This window comes from Candoia aspera, chromosome 8 (genome assembly GCF_035149785.1).
Source record: "Candoia aspera isolate rCanAsp1 chromosome 8, rCanAsp1.hap2, whole genome shotgun sequence".
NCBI lineage: Eukaryota > Metazoa > Chordata > Lepidosauria > Squamata > Boidae > Candoia > Candoia aspera.
This window is the reverse complement of record NC_086160.1, coordinates 321,236-338,649: the sequence shown is the minus strand read 5'-3', so window position 1 is coordinate 338,649 and position 17,414 is coordinate 321,236. Positions and strand designations below refer to the sequence as shown.

General features: G+C 51.0%; 1 protein-coding gene across 2 annotated transcripts in view; it reads left to right on the top strand.

The window, feature by feature from the left end:
* Nucleotides 1-9,304: 9,304 nt before the first annotated feature.
* CRMP1 (collapsin response mediator protein 1) overlaps nt 9,305-17,414 on the top strand; it is an 88,618-nt gene continuing 80,508 nt past the window's right edge. Inside the window, exon 1 of one of the 2 annotated variants that reach the window (XM_063309863.1) lies at nt 9,305-9,779. In XM_063309863.1, the coding sequence (XP_063165933.1) occupies nt 9,354-9,779 (426 nt within the window). In that variant the 5' untranslated portion in view covers nt 9,305-9,353. Of the gene's footprint in view, nt 9,780-13,637; nt 13,732-17,414 lie in introns of those variants that run through there. The other variant, XM_063309862.1, reaches the window with a different exon arrangement.

Here is a 17,414-nt window from a genome sequence, read left to right as displayed (position 1 = left end):
ACTGTGAGCATCCTGTGTTGCATTGAAACTGTGAGTCTGTCCCATGTTGTGAGATTAAGGAGTTCTGTCCTTTTGTCTCACCATCATCATTCCTCTTGGAGTATATTTGTTCTGAGGACAGGCACTGGTTCTAAAGTGTTTTGTCCAAAATTGCTGCCTCATGTGTTCCAGGTCTTCTGGACATCCAGCCAGATGCAGAGAGGCTCCTTCGCATATGACCTGTCATCTGAATTATGAGAATCCTGGCAAGGATTCATATATTGCTGCTCAAGTGAGGATATTTCAGCTTTCGGTTGGTATTACTGTATATGCTTTCTTCTGGCAGTATAAAAAAAGAGATGCAGGCAGCCTCTTGGATTCTATATTACATTCCAGGCACATTTATGTAGAACATCTTTTTGCTATCGCAACTTTGCAGCAACAGGGAAGAGTAACTTTGAGATGGGTCAAAGATCCAGCAAAAGGTGACTACTTCCATGCTTCCAAAATTTAGTTGTCTTACTCCAACAGCATAGGCATGATGGTGAAGAGTTCACATTAAATTTAACTTACGTCCTCTTAATTTCATCCTTAATCCATTGTATTAAATCAATATTAAAAGAACAAGAATTAGTATATTGCAACAAAAAGTGTAGCATATTAATGATGGATAAATTATTATGATGCCCATTTTCATTGATTAGAGTCTACTCAGCATGAGGTACTAAAGTTCCTGTCTGCGTCCCCATAAAGGAATGTGAAGACAGAGGGGCTTCTTAGATTGAGGAGGTGACATGGATGTTAAGCAGCCCCAGCATTAGGCCCTCTTCTAAGTGAAAATTAATACATTTGTCAAATCTAGTCTGATGATAGACTGCAAGGGTAGGGAGAACTTGGCCTACCATCTACTCCAGTTCCCTGCTCAGTGCAGGAATCTCCTCTGCACCATCCCAGACAGACGACCTTCTAGCCTCCAAACACTTCTAGCACAGGAAACTCCACCAGCCGCTGAGTCTCCTCTGCTCTATTGTTACAGAGCATTAACTTTTAATGACTAGCTTGACCCTTACTTGCTGATGGAAAAAGTAATGCAAGTATCCATAACAAAACTCTTGAAAAGGCAGACTATCTAATCAAGTAGTATTTTCTGACTGGCAGCAGCTTTGCAGAATCCTTTTGCATGCACACATACGTGCCCATTATGGTATTCCCTTTGGGGGTGAGCCACATTCCACAGAATACAGAAAAACAGTAAGAAATAGCAAGGTAGTCATTAAAGGCATGAGATACCCCATGGCTAAAATGAATTTGCAGCACCACTAATTATCTCAGTCTTTTATCACAAACAATTGGATCCATCCCACTTTTTGATTAATTCCTCTGCTATGTGTATAAAATAATAGATTGATGATTAAACCGTGTATCTGAGACACAGATCTCTTTCATTCTTGAACCTCCAAACAGCCCGGTCTTGTTTTGTTTTCATTCATACATTCATATCATTTAGCAGCACATTTTTCCCTGCCTCCACCCAAAACTTTACAAAATATCCAAAACAAAAATCTTTCAGTATAGGAGGAGATAAATACCACTTAAAAAAGAAAATCCAGAGATAAATTTAATGCTCTGAGCATACCACAAGACCGTGCTGCTCTGATACCCATGGGTCTCCATCAGATTATTACTGATCTCCAGAATATGCTACAGAAAACTTCAATTCTAAAGATTTTAAAATAAAAATTATGAACACAGTCTGAAGACTAAATTACAGATGATTCAACAACTCGTATGGGGAAATTTAAAAAATATTGACCTAACTTAACATAATACCAGGGGGGGGGGGAGGATAAATGTAATGTATATTCTGACTGGAATGTGCCCTTATTTCAACAGAACTAGCAATTTTCCTTGAGGCAAAGATCCTCTGCTTCCTTTTATTAGGACTTCCCCTGTCCCTGGAAATGCAGTCTGTGGCTGGTGGGGGACAACGTTAGGCCCTTGGCTTTCCAGAACCTCAATTTGCAGTTTCCTCTGAACGTTGCCTCTCACTTTAAAAGTACCAACCTTTTTGCTCCAATTTCCAGCAGAGGAAGAGCTGGGGCATCTGACTCTCTGCCTATAATAAAGGACATCTGTCTTCTGTCTGAGCCTATCTGGCATCAAAGCTGCAGCCACAGTAGCATCTTTTCCATAAAAGTTTCTAAAATATTACTTCCAACATTCCCTCACTTCAGCTTCATACCAAATAATTTCATCACTTTTACCTAATTTCACTCACAATACTGGAGGTTCCTTGTTCAGCCCTCTTCCCCTGCTTCCAGAACAATTGTTTATTTCCAGCAAAATCACTGTTTTCTTTTGTCTTCTTGGGGTTTTAATTTTGCTTGCATCTTTATGCATTGAATATGCTTTTTTAGCTTGGTTCACAATTGAGTGGTATTTTTGTCTAACTTAAATTTGCAGAACAGAAATAGAAGAAAACCAGCTGAAGAACAAAGTGCATAAAAAATGAAACAATGTGCTGGAATTCCAGATCTTAGAACTGGATTTAAATGATTATCTGAGCAGTAAACTCTCAAATGGATCAGAAGTTTATATTTTATTTATTTATATTTCAAATTTCTGTCACCGCCCATCTCCCCCAAAGTTGTCTTTGAACTCATGCTAATTTTCCGATCTTCACTCTCTTTGCTCCGTTCTGGCTTTATGATGGATTTGTCAGCAGGCAGTGGCAGCAATGCATCCCTTTGTGGCATCTGAGTCTGGTTGCCATGGCTGAAGCCCATCCAGAACCACCAGGGTGAGGTCACAGCTGGTTACAGATTTAATCATTCAAATCTGACTCTTTGTGGGACAAATTAAGGTTACAGAAATGTATTTGTGTACATGGAACTGTATGTTCTATTAATTACAGTTTAGCTAGTGGTCAAACCATCATTTAAACCATCACTGCATATACAGCGCTCCTATTTATTTATTTATTTATTTAATTTTTATCCTGCCTTTATTATTTTTATAAATAACTCAAGGTGGCGAACATACCTCATGCTCCTTCGTCCTCCTATTTTCCCCACAACAGCCACCCTGTGAGGTGGTTTCGGCTGAGAGCGAGCGACTGGCTTTCAGGCCTAAGGCGGGACTAGAACTCACAGGCTCCTGGTTTCTAGCCCATTGCTCTAGACCAGACTGGCTCTCTCTCTCTCTTATTGCATTTTTACTGGCATATTCGATTTTTAAAAAGTAAAATGTAATGAATCCATGTCAAAGCTGGGTTACACAGAGTAGGGTTAGTAGGTTTATGCAGCTGCATGAATTCAATCCAGTTAAAATGATACCTGGAAAAGTTGGGGTGTCTCGAGATGATGTTCTTCTGGGCTGCTTCTGTGATGTAGAGGGCCTGGGAGGTTCCAAGTCTTTTCTGGAAGAACAGTTTTGGTAGGTAGGGCTGGAAACGTCCACTCACAGCTGCCAGCCCATAGGAAGCTGCTCAGTTTCATTTTCCTTGGGAGCTATCTGAAGATGGGAGCCAAAGCCCCAAAGAACTTCTTTTTTCTACACACTTGTCCCAGGATGCTGGAACCAGCATCTGAAAGCCAGTCCATGGGAGATGAAGCATGGTGAACCAACCTACTGCAGATAAGATGCATATTATTAATGGGAGGTAGGATGAGCTAACAAATAGTTTTAGATAAAATTGCACATCAGGGTCAGAGTTTGAGAATTTGATTAATTGGTAAATCCCAAGGAAGTTCAGTCTTCAGGAGCTTCAACTGCAGATCTGCCGGCAGAGGATGGACCTTGTATCTGAAATAATGAAATCCAGGTGAGAGTCCATTCAGTTGGCATAAAAAGGCAGCCAGCCAGGTACTGCTGGGAGTAGACTTATAGACCGTATGTCACCTGTACCGCACAGATTAACAGTGCCTTTTTGAGCCCAATTTGAAGTGCTGGTTCAAGGATTACCCCAGGGATTGGCAACCTACATGTGACCCCCACTCCCCTGATATTCTTCAGATACCATATCCCCTAGCATGCAGAAGCAGTGGTGAGAGGGGTTGAGTTGCCTCTGAGGGACAACATGTGGACCATCCCTGCCTCAAACCCCATTTAGCTCTATAGATTTTCCATGGACTTCTAGATCTACCAAAATGGTGGCAAGAAGTTTTAATTGTGAAGTTGTAGTGTTGATTGTTTTATGATAGTGTGTTTTTATTGCCCGTAATTTTGTTGTTGTTGTAAACTGCTTAGGAGAGTTTCAGCCCTCAAAGGCAGCCTAGAAGCATTTAAATCATACATGTATACATGCATACATACAGTACTGCATATCTGGTGTCACTGTCCCAATCTGTATCTTTGGGGGGATGTGCTTTGCCCCCTAGAGCCAATTCCAGGAGAGCATGTAATCGCCCCATCAAGGCTGACTGATGGGAGTGCATCCCTGCCTCCCTGTGCTGGTAGAATTGCACAAGCAGCTTTCCTCCTCAGGAGATGCTCCCCTTCCCCTCCAGGGCGGATGCAGGGCCCAGCTGATCAGAAAAAGCAGCCATGGCAGAGGGAAGGAAAGGGGGCAGGTCTGCCCACTGAGTTCTTAGGGAAGGCCTTGACCAGCTGGGGGCTAGGAGGGCACCCAAATCCTCTTGCTCAGGAGCTTTTACTGTGGCTTCTCCTCTGGGTGGCGCTACTGTGGCTTTTGGTCCTGATTGTCCGCTTGCTCTTACTGCACTCCAGTCAGGAGGAAGAACTGTACATTATTTACACCAAGGTCCAAGAGACTGGCTGGATAAACAGGGAATGTTTCTATTACCTTTGGGTTGAGGGCTGTAGACTTGGAAGATTCCCTTCAGGGTCGGTGGGAGGGAAGTGTGAAAAAAAGGCTGAGTACCTGGGGGCAGCTTAGGTGCCCTAGTTTTGCTTTAGGGAATGAGTCCCTTTCTGTATTATGAGCAATAATCCCGCAGTGGAATTGTGAAATAGGATGAACTTTCTAAAAGTGAAGTCCAAGAAACCTTGCAAACTTGCTTTAACTTTTTGTCGTCTATGCTGGAGCTTGTGTGTGAGAAAGAGAATAAAGTCATAAGCTTAAGCTACATATTTGAAACAAGCGTACCTTTTTCTAAACAAATATTCTCCAGTCACCCTTTTCATTCATTTTTGGGTCTCCCAAGTGATCCAGTCCCTCCTTCCTTGTCTCCCCTCCTCCCTCCATTCATCAATATCACCTAGTAGAATAATGTTCTCCTCTTGGTCATATTCATCCACAACATCGCACAATTTTCTACCCAACCCATCCCTGTTTTTTTCATTATCACAATCCACTGGAGCATAACACACAGCTATCACCAACCTGTAGATTTCTACTTTTGGACACAGCCATAACAACCCTAATAATACCAATTCATATTTTCTGACTTTTCCCTTCTTCTCTCTTTTTCTGACCTTCACTTCTCTGCATTATTTATTCATGACACAGGATCATTCCAAACTACTTCATTAAGTGCTTTTAAACTATCTCTTTTAGTTTTATAGACAACATATTATTTTCTTTCTTTAGTTTCATGTCTTAATTCAGGCTCACTATTTATTCTTTTTGCATTCCCAATTGCAATCTTGCACGCTCTGCACCAGATGAGCACATAGATATTGATCCTTCCACCACTTCAGTCAGTCAAATGTGACTAGGTTACTAGCCTTAGTCACCCCTATGCCCATTGCAGCATTCTTTGCTAGCAGCTTCCATCCATTGGGCCAGCCTACTTGGGCCACATCAAGACATCCTGCAAGCCATGCCACCCACCAGGATGTATATGCAGTGTACTCTCAGGTACCACATAACTTCAGTGGCTTGAGAGCAGAACATGCAATGTAGATTTGTCTCTTTCCTACCACCCCATGGGCATCACTAAATAATGGTTAGTCTCCTTCAGCCCTTTGGGCAGGTTTACCTACAAATGACATTTGAGGGGGAAATGGAACACAAATTCTGCTTGCTTGAATATTTTAATTCATGGACAAAATACTTTTAAACAGGAAAGAATAGTCATTTTAGGAAACAGTAACAGTGTGTGCAAAAATTACCTTCTGTCTCTTTCGGTTGCAGATGATCATTTTCTCTGTAAACATCATTGCAAGTCCATGTTCCTGCTAGAAACAAAACAGTAACTTTTGTTAGTATTTCAAGCACCCAAGAACAATATATTTCTTAATAGTGATATGTTAAGGTTGAGGGAGGTTATTGAAAGTTATCTAGCCACCTTTAAATTCAATCCATTCTTTGTGTTTATAATATAAGCTGAAATTATTTAGACGAATGGTATGTTTTTCCCCATGGTTAGAAAAGTTCTTTGCAAGGAGTGCTCCAAAGACAAAAATAGTCAAAATTTGTCTTCAATTGATTTTTTTTAAATGAATGAATTCACAATGTATCACTGATAGAAACATTTTGTATGCCATACGTCCACACCTATTAATAGATTAGCAGGGTGTAAAATACAGATTAGGAGATTAGCAGAGTGTAAGATACATTCTTCAATTTTGACGCCAGTGAGGGGAGGGGAGGAAATGGTTATTCTGAATTTAAAATGCTGTAAAATATGTAAACAAATCAGGTGGGTGTATTAGGGACAATGGATTTTTTTTTTAAAAAGGAGGGTGGGAGAGGCAGAGAAACTGGGAGATAAATCTCTATAGGAAGCCCCTCACTGTAAATAAACCAAGTGAATGCTATTTTTCCCATTTAAAACCAGCTTCCTACCCACAGCAGTTTTCAGAGCTGACTTCTTCTGATCCTCCTCAGTGCCCATGTTTCATGGTCACTTGGAGTTTTGCAGCCCAGACACAGGAACTCAGGCATGTGCCCCACCGGAGGATATAGCCAAAAGGTTGGCTCAGCAGCTAAGAAGAAAGTGGCAAAGCAATAGAAGAACTCTCTGCGGCCATCTAGTAGGCATCCAGAGAGCTGCAGCCCTGATCTGGGAGGCCTAATGGAGAAACATTACCTTTGTGTCAGGGACGTGGTTTCTTTTCCTCCAGATGTTCAAACTGGCCAAGCTCACATTGGAGCCATTGGGCACCAGGAGACAGCACTGGGGTGCTGGGTGAAAGACTCTCAGGAAGACACAAACAGAAGGGTGAAGGGCTTAAGACTCTTCCTTTTGACTTGTAAAGGCTTCTGCTCTTCTGGCAGGAACTAGCAACTGTAGAACACTTCTTTATCAAAAATAGGCTTGATAACATGGCATTACAATTGTTGGCAACCTGTGTAGAAAATGCCCCTTTATAAATATTCCTTTATCTGGTTTGTGATGAGTTCATTGAAAAGATCTGAAAGTCTTGTTGCATCCTGATAAAATAAATATTTTGGTAAGAGATGACTTTTAAGGGAAGTGCCTCCAGCCCAAATATTTGCAGAAGCTGCTCTCCCACCTGATGCCTTCATGGCAATTATATAGATTCATTGTCAATGAAAAATAAATAAATAAAAGATTTGGACTAGGGTCTGCGATGTTTGCGCCTTAGGACAGGTAATTCATGGTTAGCGACTCCTGTGGTGGCTTAAGGTCCTGCCCCGTGGGATATTAAAGGGTAGGGACCCAAAGGTAATCCTTCTCTGGGGCATCCCCCAGAGACGCACCTGCCACTGTCTTTATTGGCTTCCCAAGGAGGCATCAAACCTGGCAACCGATTTTTGCGGCGTTTGGTTTTGCGTAGCATCTTCGATATCTTGTGCGGGCTCCGGCTTGGGGTGCAGTGAGGACTGCTTGCTTCCGGGATTCGAGTTCGCCCGCTGTTCAGCGCCAAAGGCAGGGCTGCGCATGGGCCAAGCCGAGGGCAGATGCAGGTTTCCACCGGCTACGGAAGGGCGCTCTCGCCTTGAGCTGAGTCGAGTCGGGCGTTTCTCTCGCTTCCGTCCTTCGGGGGAGGCATCCGTTGCGACGCTCGCGGCGTCGTGGTGCTGAAGGACAGCTCCCTTCGCCAGGAGCCGCGCGCAAACCTGGCGGCTCCCCTTCGTCCGGGTCGCTGCTGCCCTGCGCGGGAAGTCCTCGCTCAGCCCCGCAAGGTGTTAACCCGGCTCGGAAGGGCGGTGGTAGGACTGGACTGAACAATAGAAGCAACGCGTCCCTTTCCCCCCGCCTTCAGCAGAAGCTGGAAGAAAGCCGCCCGCGTGGCCGGGAAGCGAGTGTGCAGGCGAGAGAGGCAGCTACTCCTTGCTTTCCTCCAGACACCCCGGCACGGATCGGGGCCACCAACAGCAGGTCAAGCACCCCGGCCGCTGCCCGCCACAGCCTCCGCCCCGCGAGCAGCCGGGCGCTGGGGCGTCCGGTGCCGGGCCAACGCCTTCCCTCGGCCCGCGGGCAGCGCAAGAGGGCCGGGCAGGGCCAGGCGGGCTCGCGTTTCTTTCTTTCCGTCCTTCCTAAGAAGCTGCAAGGCCTGAGCAAGAGCGGCTGCCCCTCCCGCTGCTGCCGCCTCGTGGGGTGACAGTGGAGGAGGGGACCGGGGCAGGGCCACCCAAACGGAGCCAAGCGCTTCGGCCGCTATCCCCGCCCGAGGGTCGGGGCGGGCGGCAGTTCTCCCAAGGGCCGCCCTCTTGCGCTTGGCTGCCTCCCTCGCCCGCCTCCCCCTCAGCGGCATTTGGGATCGACCCCTCGCGCACCGCCGCTTTCTCGCCGCCCCTCCGCCTCTCTGCTCCAAGAGTTAAAGTTCGGGGCGGGAGGGGCTGCGGCGGGGGCGCACCTCTGGCCCTGCTCTTTCCCGGCCTCCGCCGCGGCTCGGGTGGGAGAAGGCGGCGCTGGCGCTGTCTGCGCGCGGCCCCCTGGTCCACCAGCCTCCAGTCGCGGCGCTTCCGAGGAGCGGAGCGGAGCTGGGCAGGGGCCGCAGCTGAGCCCGCGGGCGCTCTCTGGGCAGCTCAGGGCCCTTTCTCCGAGCCCGAGGGAAGGCCGCCGGCTGCGCGCGGCTCGGATGGGCTGCCCTGCGCTAGCCTCAGCCGGAGAGGCCCCCAGGTCGCCCGCCCCCGGAGTTCCAGAGCCGGGACTTGCCTGCTCCTCTTAGCGCACCCTTGCGGAAGGGCCGGCCGCTGCTTGGCGGCCAAGGCTCCGGGCGGACGCAGGGCCAGCAGCCGCCGCTTCGTGAGCGGGAGGCCGGGCGCCCGCCGTCTCACCACAGCCAGGCCGGCATCTGAGCGCACGACCGCCCGGAAAGGCCCCTTTCTTTCGGCCTCGCTGGTTCGGCGCTGCCGCCCTCCCCGCTGGTTCCCGGCTCGCCCCGGAGCGCGCGTCGGTCCGCCGAAGGGAGCGACAGAAAAGGCCTCGCCAGCCAGCCAGCCAGCTCCGCCGCGGCTGCGCTCGCCAGCCTCCCCCGCCCGCCCGCGGCGCATTTGCATGGTCCCCGTCCCCGGAGCGGCCGGCGGGCGGGCAAGCGGGCGAGGGAGGATGGCCGGGAGGCCTCGGCAGGGCAGCCGGAGCGCCGAGGACGACGAGCTACCCGTGTACTTGGCTCGGCCCGGCACGGCTGCCCAGACCCCCCGGCAGAAGTACGGCGGGATGTTCGCCTCGGTGGAGGGCGCCTTCGAGAACAAGACCATCGACTTCGAGGCCTACAGCGTGGGCCAGAAGGGCGCCCGCACCCCGCGCAGCGGCAGCCGCCCCGAGCTGCTGGACCGCGCCGGCGAGATGGGCAGCGACAGCAGCGAGGTCTCCAGCCCCGCCGTCAGCTCGCCCAGCGGGGAGGGCGACGGGCAGCCTCTCCGCCTGGAGCTCGGGCGCCCACTCGCCAAGGAGTCCTGGCGGGGCCCGGAGGACCGCAAGGTAAGGACGGGCGGGCGGGCGGGCTTCGCGCGGGACCCAGGCCTGCCGCGGGGAGTGGGAGAGGTGGGCGGGTGCTCTTGGACTGAGGCCTCCGGTGTGGCGCCGGAGGGAGGGCCCTGGGCAGACCCGGACGGCCAGCTCTCCTTCCGTAGCCCTACGCCGCGGCTGAGGGCCGTGCAGGCGCTCTGGGCGACTGGCTCCATTGGCGCCGCCAGCTCCTGCCAGCTTTCCCTCCCACCCTTCCGCTCCGCCTGAGAAGCTCCCCCCCCCCGCCCCGGTGTCAGGCTCAAGCGCGCTCTGTAGAGTCCAGGGGGCTTCGGAGGTGGGTCGATGGCGATGTGAGGTGCAAATCCTCCCTGTTCTTTGCCGGGCGGTTGGTCAGAAGCGCTGTTTTCGGGGGCCTCTCGGCTCCGCTGCCCCTGGTGTCTGCCTTTCTGCTTGTCCACTAGGAAAAATGCGTCCTCGGTCGTGTTCCCTGGGCTTCTCCCTTTTGTGGCTCGTACATAGTTCGAGTGGAAACGGCGAATCGGGAAGTTAAGGGTTTAGAAACAGCGCCTTCCCTAACGTTGGGGATGCTGCTCCAGATTTCAGTGAAGAAGCACTAGTTTTTGTCTTCCTGAGCCTTTCTCTCAGGAAACCTGAGCAGACCAGAGTCACCGGGGCAGCCCAGTGACAAGGAATTAGTTTGCTCCCAATGCTGAACATTTAACAGCTTGGTTTGGCTTCCTGTGCTGTATGAATCCAGCTGCTGTGATGGTAGATTGTGGTTTAAGGCTCAGCCTGGAATAGGAATCCCTTTAGCCAGAGGAGAGCATTTCCTCAGCTACACAGAAAACTCAGTTGGGCAACTTTTTGGTCAAGATCTCTCTGTGTGTTTCTTTGGGTCAGTGCTGACTCCTGGAGACTGCGTGAACCAGTCCCTGCGGTTTTCTTGGCAGGGTGTTTCAGAAGTGGTTGGCCATGGCCTCCTTCCCAGGGCTGAGAGAAGGTCACTCAGCTGGCTTCATGCCCAAGGCAGGACCAGAACTCCCCATCTCCCGGTTTCTAGCCTGGTTGCCTTAGCCATGGCACCAGACTGTCCCTGGTGATGATCTGGCTTTCCCTACAGCACACACAACAGGCCTACATAGCTGAAGATATCTGTTCAGGTACAGAGTTGTGTTAGGTAAAGGTAAAGGTTTCCCTTGACGTAAAGTCCAGTCGTGTCCGACTCTAGGGGGCGGTGCTCATCTCCGTTTCTAAGCCTTGGAGCCGGCGTTGTCATAGACGCTTCCGGGTCATGACGACTCAGAACGCCGTTACCTTCCTGCCGAAGCGGTACCTATTGATCTACTCACATTTGCATGTTTTCGAACTGCTAGGTGAGCAGGAGCTGGGATTAACAACGGGAGCTCACCCCGCCGCGCGGTTTCGAACCGCCGACCTTCCGATCGACAGCTCAGCGGTTTAACCCGCAGCACCACCGCGTCCCTACCACAGAGTTGTGTTACCCTCCTGCTAAAAGTACAAATGATTTAAAACGGTTTAAAATCATGTTTAATATACAGTCCTAACCGAAAGTTTTCCATGCAAGTCACAAAAACAAATTGTGCAAGAAATCTTAGTAGTGTTTTGTGATTTCCTGACACCCCCGGTTTTATAAAAATCATTGGAAAAGGGTATTCATGGTTGTTGTGGTTCTGTGCAGTCCTGAGACAAGATTGTGTTATTATTGACATGTGGATGTGAGTTTTTTGATGTTTTCCCATTTGGTTGTGAAAACTGTTTTAATTTAAAAATGAATTTTGATTTCCAACTGCTTAGATTAGGAACGCTCTGTCTTGAACCACATTTCCTGCTCTTAATTCCTTTGGCTCAGAGCTTCTTTCACTTTCTGTGCTTGGCACAACATTACTTACCCTGAAAGGGAACACTGCGATGGCCATGTCTGTCTGTCTGTATATATACAAATTTCTAAAATAAACGAATAGTGATCCTTAGATATGAAACTTTAACTTTAGAAAAAAAACAGGCTCAGCTTCTTAAGCCACTCCATCAAGAGCTACTAGCTAATCTCGCAATGAGGAAAATGAAACCCAGCATGGCAGAACCTCCTGCTCCCAAAACAATGCATCGTTTCCAAAAAGACAACTTAACTGGAGAACTGAGTTCTCAGTGCAGATACACCCACAAAATCAAGAGTGTCTGCAGAATAAGCGCTTTCCCCACCGTTTTGTTGTAATCTGAAATGCACACAAAAGGCTTTCTTGTCCATTCCTTGCTGTTTAGTCTTCCTTCCCTTCTGGCCGCGCTCATCTGTCACAGACCTTTGTGGCAGAAGGGGCTGTCTAGGCTGGGCTGGGGCGAGAATCCAAACCAAAGCACGCCCAGTGGCTGACACCCCTTCCCTCCTTTGGGCAATTGGTTGTCTGTCAAACTGCTCCTACTGTTGGCCTCCTCCCCCAGCTGGAATTTATTTTACTGTAACCCAAATCCATGATTCCGCAGCTGGCATTTCGGGGTACGGTAAATGTTTCACCCTTCTGTGTGGCTTCCTTTTGCCCTTTTGAAGAGTCCTATCCCAGCCCCTCAGTCTTCTCACAGCTGGACCTTCATTCCAGGTCCCTTCAGGGTCCCTGAATAGGCCTTTATTATAGCCTGGTTCTCACAGTCCCTCTTTCCTTTGTGATGCCCAGAGCCGGAAGCAGTGCTCAAGTTACACCTAGAAAGCCATGGAACCCCACTGCACCGTTCAGAAGGCCTCGGAGCTGAGAAAAAGCAGGCCTAAGTCAATTGGCTCTGTGCTTCGGGAAGGGTGGCGGCAACAGGTACAACTGCATCTACGCTTGTAGGAGACCGGAGTCCATGCCTGCCGCCCTAGACGCGGTGGCTTTGAATAGGATGGTTTGCCGCACCGAACAGGGCCGCAACCAGGGTCTGTGTCACCCGGGGCAAACAGAGATTCCGCGCCCATTTTGCCCCACCCCCAGCGCTCACTTTGGCGCCCCAACAGCGCGGCGCTCGGGGCACACGCCCCGGTTGCCCCCCCCCCCCCCCCCAGTTGCGGCTCTGCCACCGAAGGCAGCCCAGACCGGTCTGCGCGCAGTGCCGGACGACCAGCAGCGCGGTCGGCTTCCGTGACCCCCAACAGGCAGGAAAGGCTGAGGGTGGCCGCTCGGGCGGTCAGACGGCTGTGGGCTGAGTCCAACTGAGCCGACGGCAAGATGGAGGCTCCTCCGATTAGGGGAGCTGGGAAGACGTCCCGCCTTCGGTCGTTTCTGGGCAGAAGGAGCGGGCGGGGAGCGGGTCCGACAGAGCAGTCCTGGCTCGACCTGGGAAAGCCGGGGCGGCGTCGGGCACCTCCTTTGGTTCTCCTTCTGGGGCAGCCCAGATGCGCCCCGAGGCTCTCTAGCAAAACGCTTGTCTGCCCGAAGAGGGGAAGGAATTGGGCCCCCGGCTCATATTCTGCCCCCCAACCCATGCCACGCCTGCCGAGCCCTTTTGCAGCCCAGGCGGGAAGCTAAGAGCCCGGAGAGGGTCGCTGCATCTCGGGTTCCTGGCAACGAGGCGCCGGCCCGCCGGGCTTCTCGCCAAGGCCCGTTCTGTGCGGCCGAGGCGCGAGCGGCGGTGGCGGCCCCCGCCCGCCAGGCCCCAGCAGGAAAGGCCTTCCCCTTTGCAAGCAGCAGCGCCGCCGCCGCCGCCGAGGCGTCACAGGTGAGAGGCCGGCGGTGCGGGGACGAGACGAGGGGAGGCGCGGCGTGCCGGGTCGGCCAGGCCGGCGGAAGCGCCGAGGGGGTGGGGGTGGAGGCGGGGCGCGGCCTTTTCCGCTTCCTGGGCTGCCAGGGCGGGGGCCGGCGCCGCCCCTCGCTGGGACCCGTCGCGCCGTCGTTAGGAGGGGCGCCGCGCCGCCGCCCGCTTCGAGACCTCGCCGGGCATGGCTCACTCCCAGGACGCCGGGGGCCTCCTCCGGCAGGTGAGCGGCGGCGGGGACGGCTGACCGACGGGGAGGGGCGTTCTGTGGAGGAGGCCGGGCAAGCGCCGGGCTTTGTCTGCCCGCCCGCCCTCGTTCCTCGCGCCCGCGGAGGGAACGGGGCCGGGTGCGGCTTGGGCGGCGCGCGGGAAGGCGCCGGTGCCGGGGAGGACCGGAGGGAAGGGAAGGTTAGGGGGTCTTCACCGGGGAGGGCGCGCGGCAAGGCAGGAGCCGGCCGTGGCTGGCGGCGGGAGGAGCGAGGGCCGCTCTGGCTCGAACGGGAGCCTCGGCTGCTCCGGGCGGCGGGGAGCCCAGCGTTGGCGCCCTTGTCTTTCCCCGTCCGGTGAAAGGGGCGCGCGCGACCAAGAGCTCGGCGCCCTCTTTCCGATTCAGAAAGTGAATAATACGGGCAGGTAGCGAAGAGCAAATCAGAATCACCTTTTGAGGGAGGAATTGAGCGGGATTTATTTATTTTTATTTATTAAATTTATATAGCTGCCCATCTCACACTTATGATGCGGCTCACACAATTAAACTAACAAAATGCTGCAAGCCTTTTTGCTTTTCAGTGTGTTTCTGTGTGTCGGATCGAGGGATGAGAAAACAGGATTCAACCGTTTTTGCAAACCACCAGGCATTTGATGAACAAACACCTCAGAGGATAGTGTGGAGGCTGGGGAGGATCTTGACAAGATGGAGCAGTGGGCAAAAACCTGCCAGATGAGTTTCAGCGGGGCAAATGCCAGGTTCTGCACAACTATGGGATGGCAGGAAACCACCCTGGGTGGCAGGACATGCAAACGGCTCTGGGCAGATTGTGTGATGCAGCTCTGAAAAAAGGAAGGACAGTCCTAGGCTGCCTCAACAGACCGGGATCAAAAGAAGTCATTGCTTCTTTTTGTTTTGCATTGGTCAGGCCATACCAAAAATTACTGCCTCCAGATCTGAGCATTTCATGAAGAACTTTTGGAAACTGGAATTTTTCCAGAGGAGAGCAACCAAGGTAGCTAGGACTTGGAAGGGGGAACCTAGGAGGAACAATAGGAGGTGCTGGATGTGGTTCACCTGGAGAATTCTGGGGAGATAGGACAGTGTCTCTCCGTAGGGTCATGCAGAAGGTGGGGCATCTCATCCGGAGTTGGATTTCAATGAGAAGGAAGTGGATTTTGTTTGGACAATTTCCAATGCCTCAGTACTCAGTAGTGGACTCTCCTGCACTGGAGCTGTTGACAGAGAAGCTGTCTGGCCGTCTGTCAGGGATGCTGTAGTACTGGATTCCTGAAGTGGACCAGGGGTCCAACTAGATTATCTTGGTTATGCTTCTATAATTCTGTGAAATGTTTGGAGAGAGCTCTGGTTTGATTTTTCCACCTTTGTGGTGGCAAACATAAGTCTGGCCTATTTGAACTCATTAGTTACTAGTGATAATACTAATTATTAAAAGTGTTCAGGTGGGCAATCAGAAATATGCAGTGGATTGTCTATCTTTTCCCTTCTAAACAAGAGGCTGACTTTTGGAAAGCTAGGGAAAAGAAGAATTCAAGGAGAGCTATTTGAGAAGACTTTATTTATCTATCTATCAATCAATCAATCAAATTTCTATGACCGGTCATCTCCCCCGAAAAGGGGACTCTGGGCGATTTACAATAAAATCACAATTAAAACATATAAATTACAATATAAATAGATCAGTAAAAATAAATAGATATAAAATATAAAATCCAAGCCGCGCAGATGTTGTTCGTTAGGGAGAGATCTATGATACTAGCCACCCCCAAGATGAACTGGTGCCCCTCCCACCCCAAGTGAAGTGGCAGAACCAGGTTTTTAGGTTCTTCTGGAAGTCCAGGAGTGAATGGGCCTGTCTCACCTCTGGGGGCAGAATATTCCAGAGGGCAGGTGCCACTGCGGAGAAGGCCCGCCTCCTGGACCCCGCCAGACAGATTTCTCTTGCAGGTGTGGTCCGCAGCATGCCCTCTCTGCATGACCGGGTGGGACGGGCTGATGTAAAGGGGATGAGACGGTCCCTCAGGTAGCCTGGCCCCATGCCATGTAGGGCTTTAAAGGTGATAACCAACACCTTGAATTGGACCCAGAAGCAAACTGGTACCCAGTGCAGCTCGCGCAGCAGTGGTGTCACATGGGCCGATCTTGGGGCACCAATAACTGCTTGCGCGGCCGCATTCTGGACCAGTTGAAGCTTCTGGATACTCTTCAAGGGTGGCCCCAGGTACAGCGCATTGCAGTAGTCTATGTGAGAGATGACCAGGGCATGAGTGACTGTTCGGAGGGCCTCTTGATCCAGGAAAGGGCGGAGCTGGTGCACAACACGAAGTTGCGCAAAGGCCCTTCTGGCCGCGACTGCCACTTGCTCTTTGAGCAGGAGTCGTGAGTCCAGGAGGACCCCCAAGTTACGCACCAGTTCTGAATGGGGCAGTGCAACCCCATCCAGAACTAAAGATGATAACTTCCAGGATACCGAGGAGCCATCAACCCACAGCCACTCCGTCTTACCAGGGTTCAGTTGAAGCCTGTTGTTCCCCATCCAGACCCCCACAGCCCCCAGGCACTGAGAGAGGGCAGCTACCGCATCACTTACCTCACCTGGGATGGAGATATACAATTATCATCGACATATTGATGATACCTCATCCTGTGGTGACGGATGATCTCACCCAGCAGTTTCATGTAGATGTTGAATAGGAGAGGAGAGAGAACCGATCCCTGCATCACCCCACAAAGGAGGGGTCGACGGTCGGATCTCTCACTCCCTATCACGACCGATTGGGACTGACCCTGGAGGAAGGAGGTGAACCAGCGCAGAACCACGCTGCCCACCCCCAATTCCCTGAGTCAACCCAAAAGGATACCATGGTCGATGGTATTGAAAGCCGCTGAGTGGTCAAGAAGAGTGAGGATGGATGCACTGCCACCATCCTGCTCCCACCCGAGATCATCCAGAAGTGCGACCAATGCCATTTCCATTCCATATCCTGGCCTGAAACCTGACTGGAAAGGGGTCCAGATAATCTGTTTCCTCCAGAATCCTCTGGAGCTGCAACGCAACCACTTTCTCAACCACTTTTCCCAAAAAGGGAAGGTGGGAGGGCGAAAATTGCCCAGTGTACAGTAGTAGCGTCCAGGGATGGCTTCTTGAGGAGGGGGTGTACCAGCGCCTCCTTGAAGGCAGCCGGAAACTCCCTCTACCTCAAGGATGTATTAACCATCGCCTGGACCCAACCACAAGTCACCTCCCGTGCTGATTTTACCAGCCAGAAGGGTCAAGGGTCAAGATGGCATGTGGTTGCATTTGCAGTCCGGAGAATCCTGTCCACTTCCTCAGGCCCAGCAGGATCAAACCGTTCCCAGATAACAGGGTAAGTACGTTCCCTCAGCATCTCCCCAGACTCTGCCCCATGCTTAGAGTCCAACTTAGAACGAATCTGAACAAACTTTAGAACAGATAGGAAACACCATCAGAAGTTATACATAAAAATAGCTTTGATTTTGATTGATTATAGAGATCAGTGAATTATACTGTACCTATTTCACTTGAAAAGGAAATGAGGAAACAAGCAATCAGAGGTCAGCAGAAGACAAGGTGGCCAGATGCGAATGACACAAGCAGGTGCTTGCAGGATCTCAAAGCAGCAGTGACTAACACAACATCCTGGCAAAATGATGTC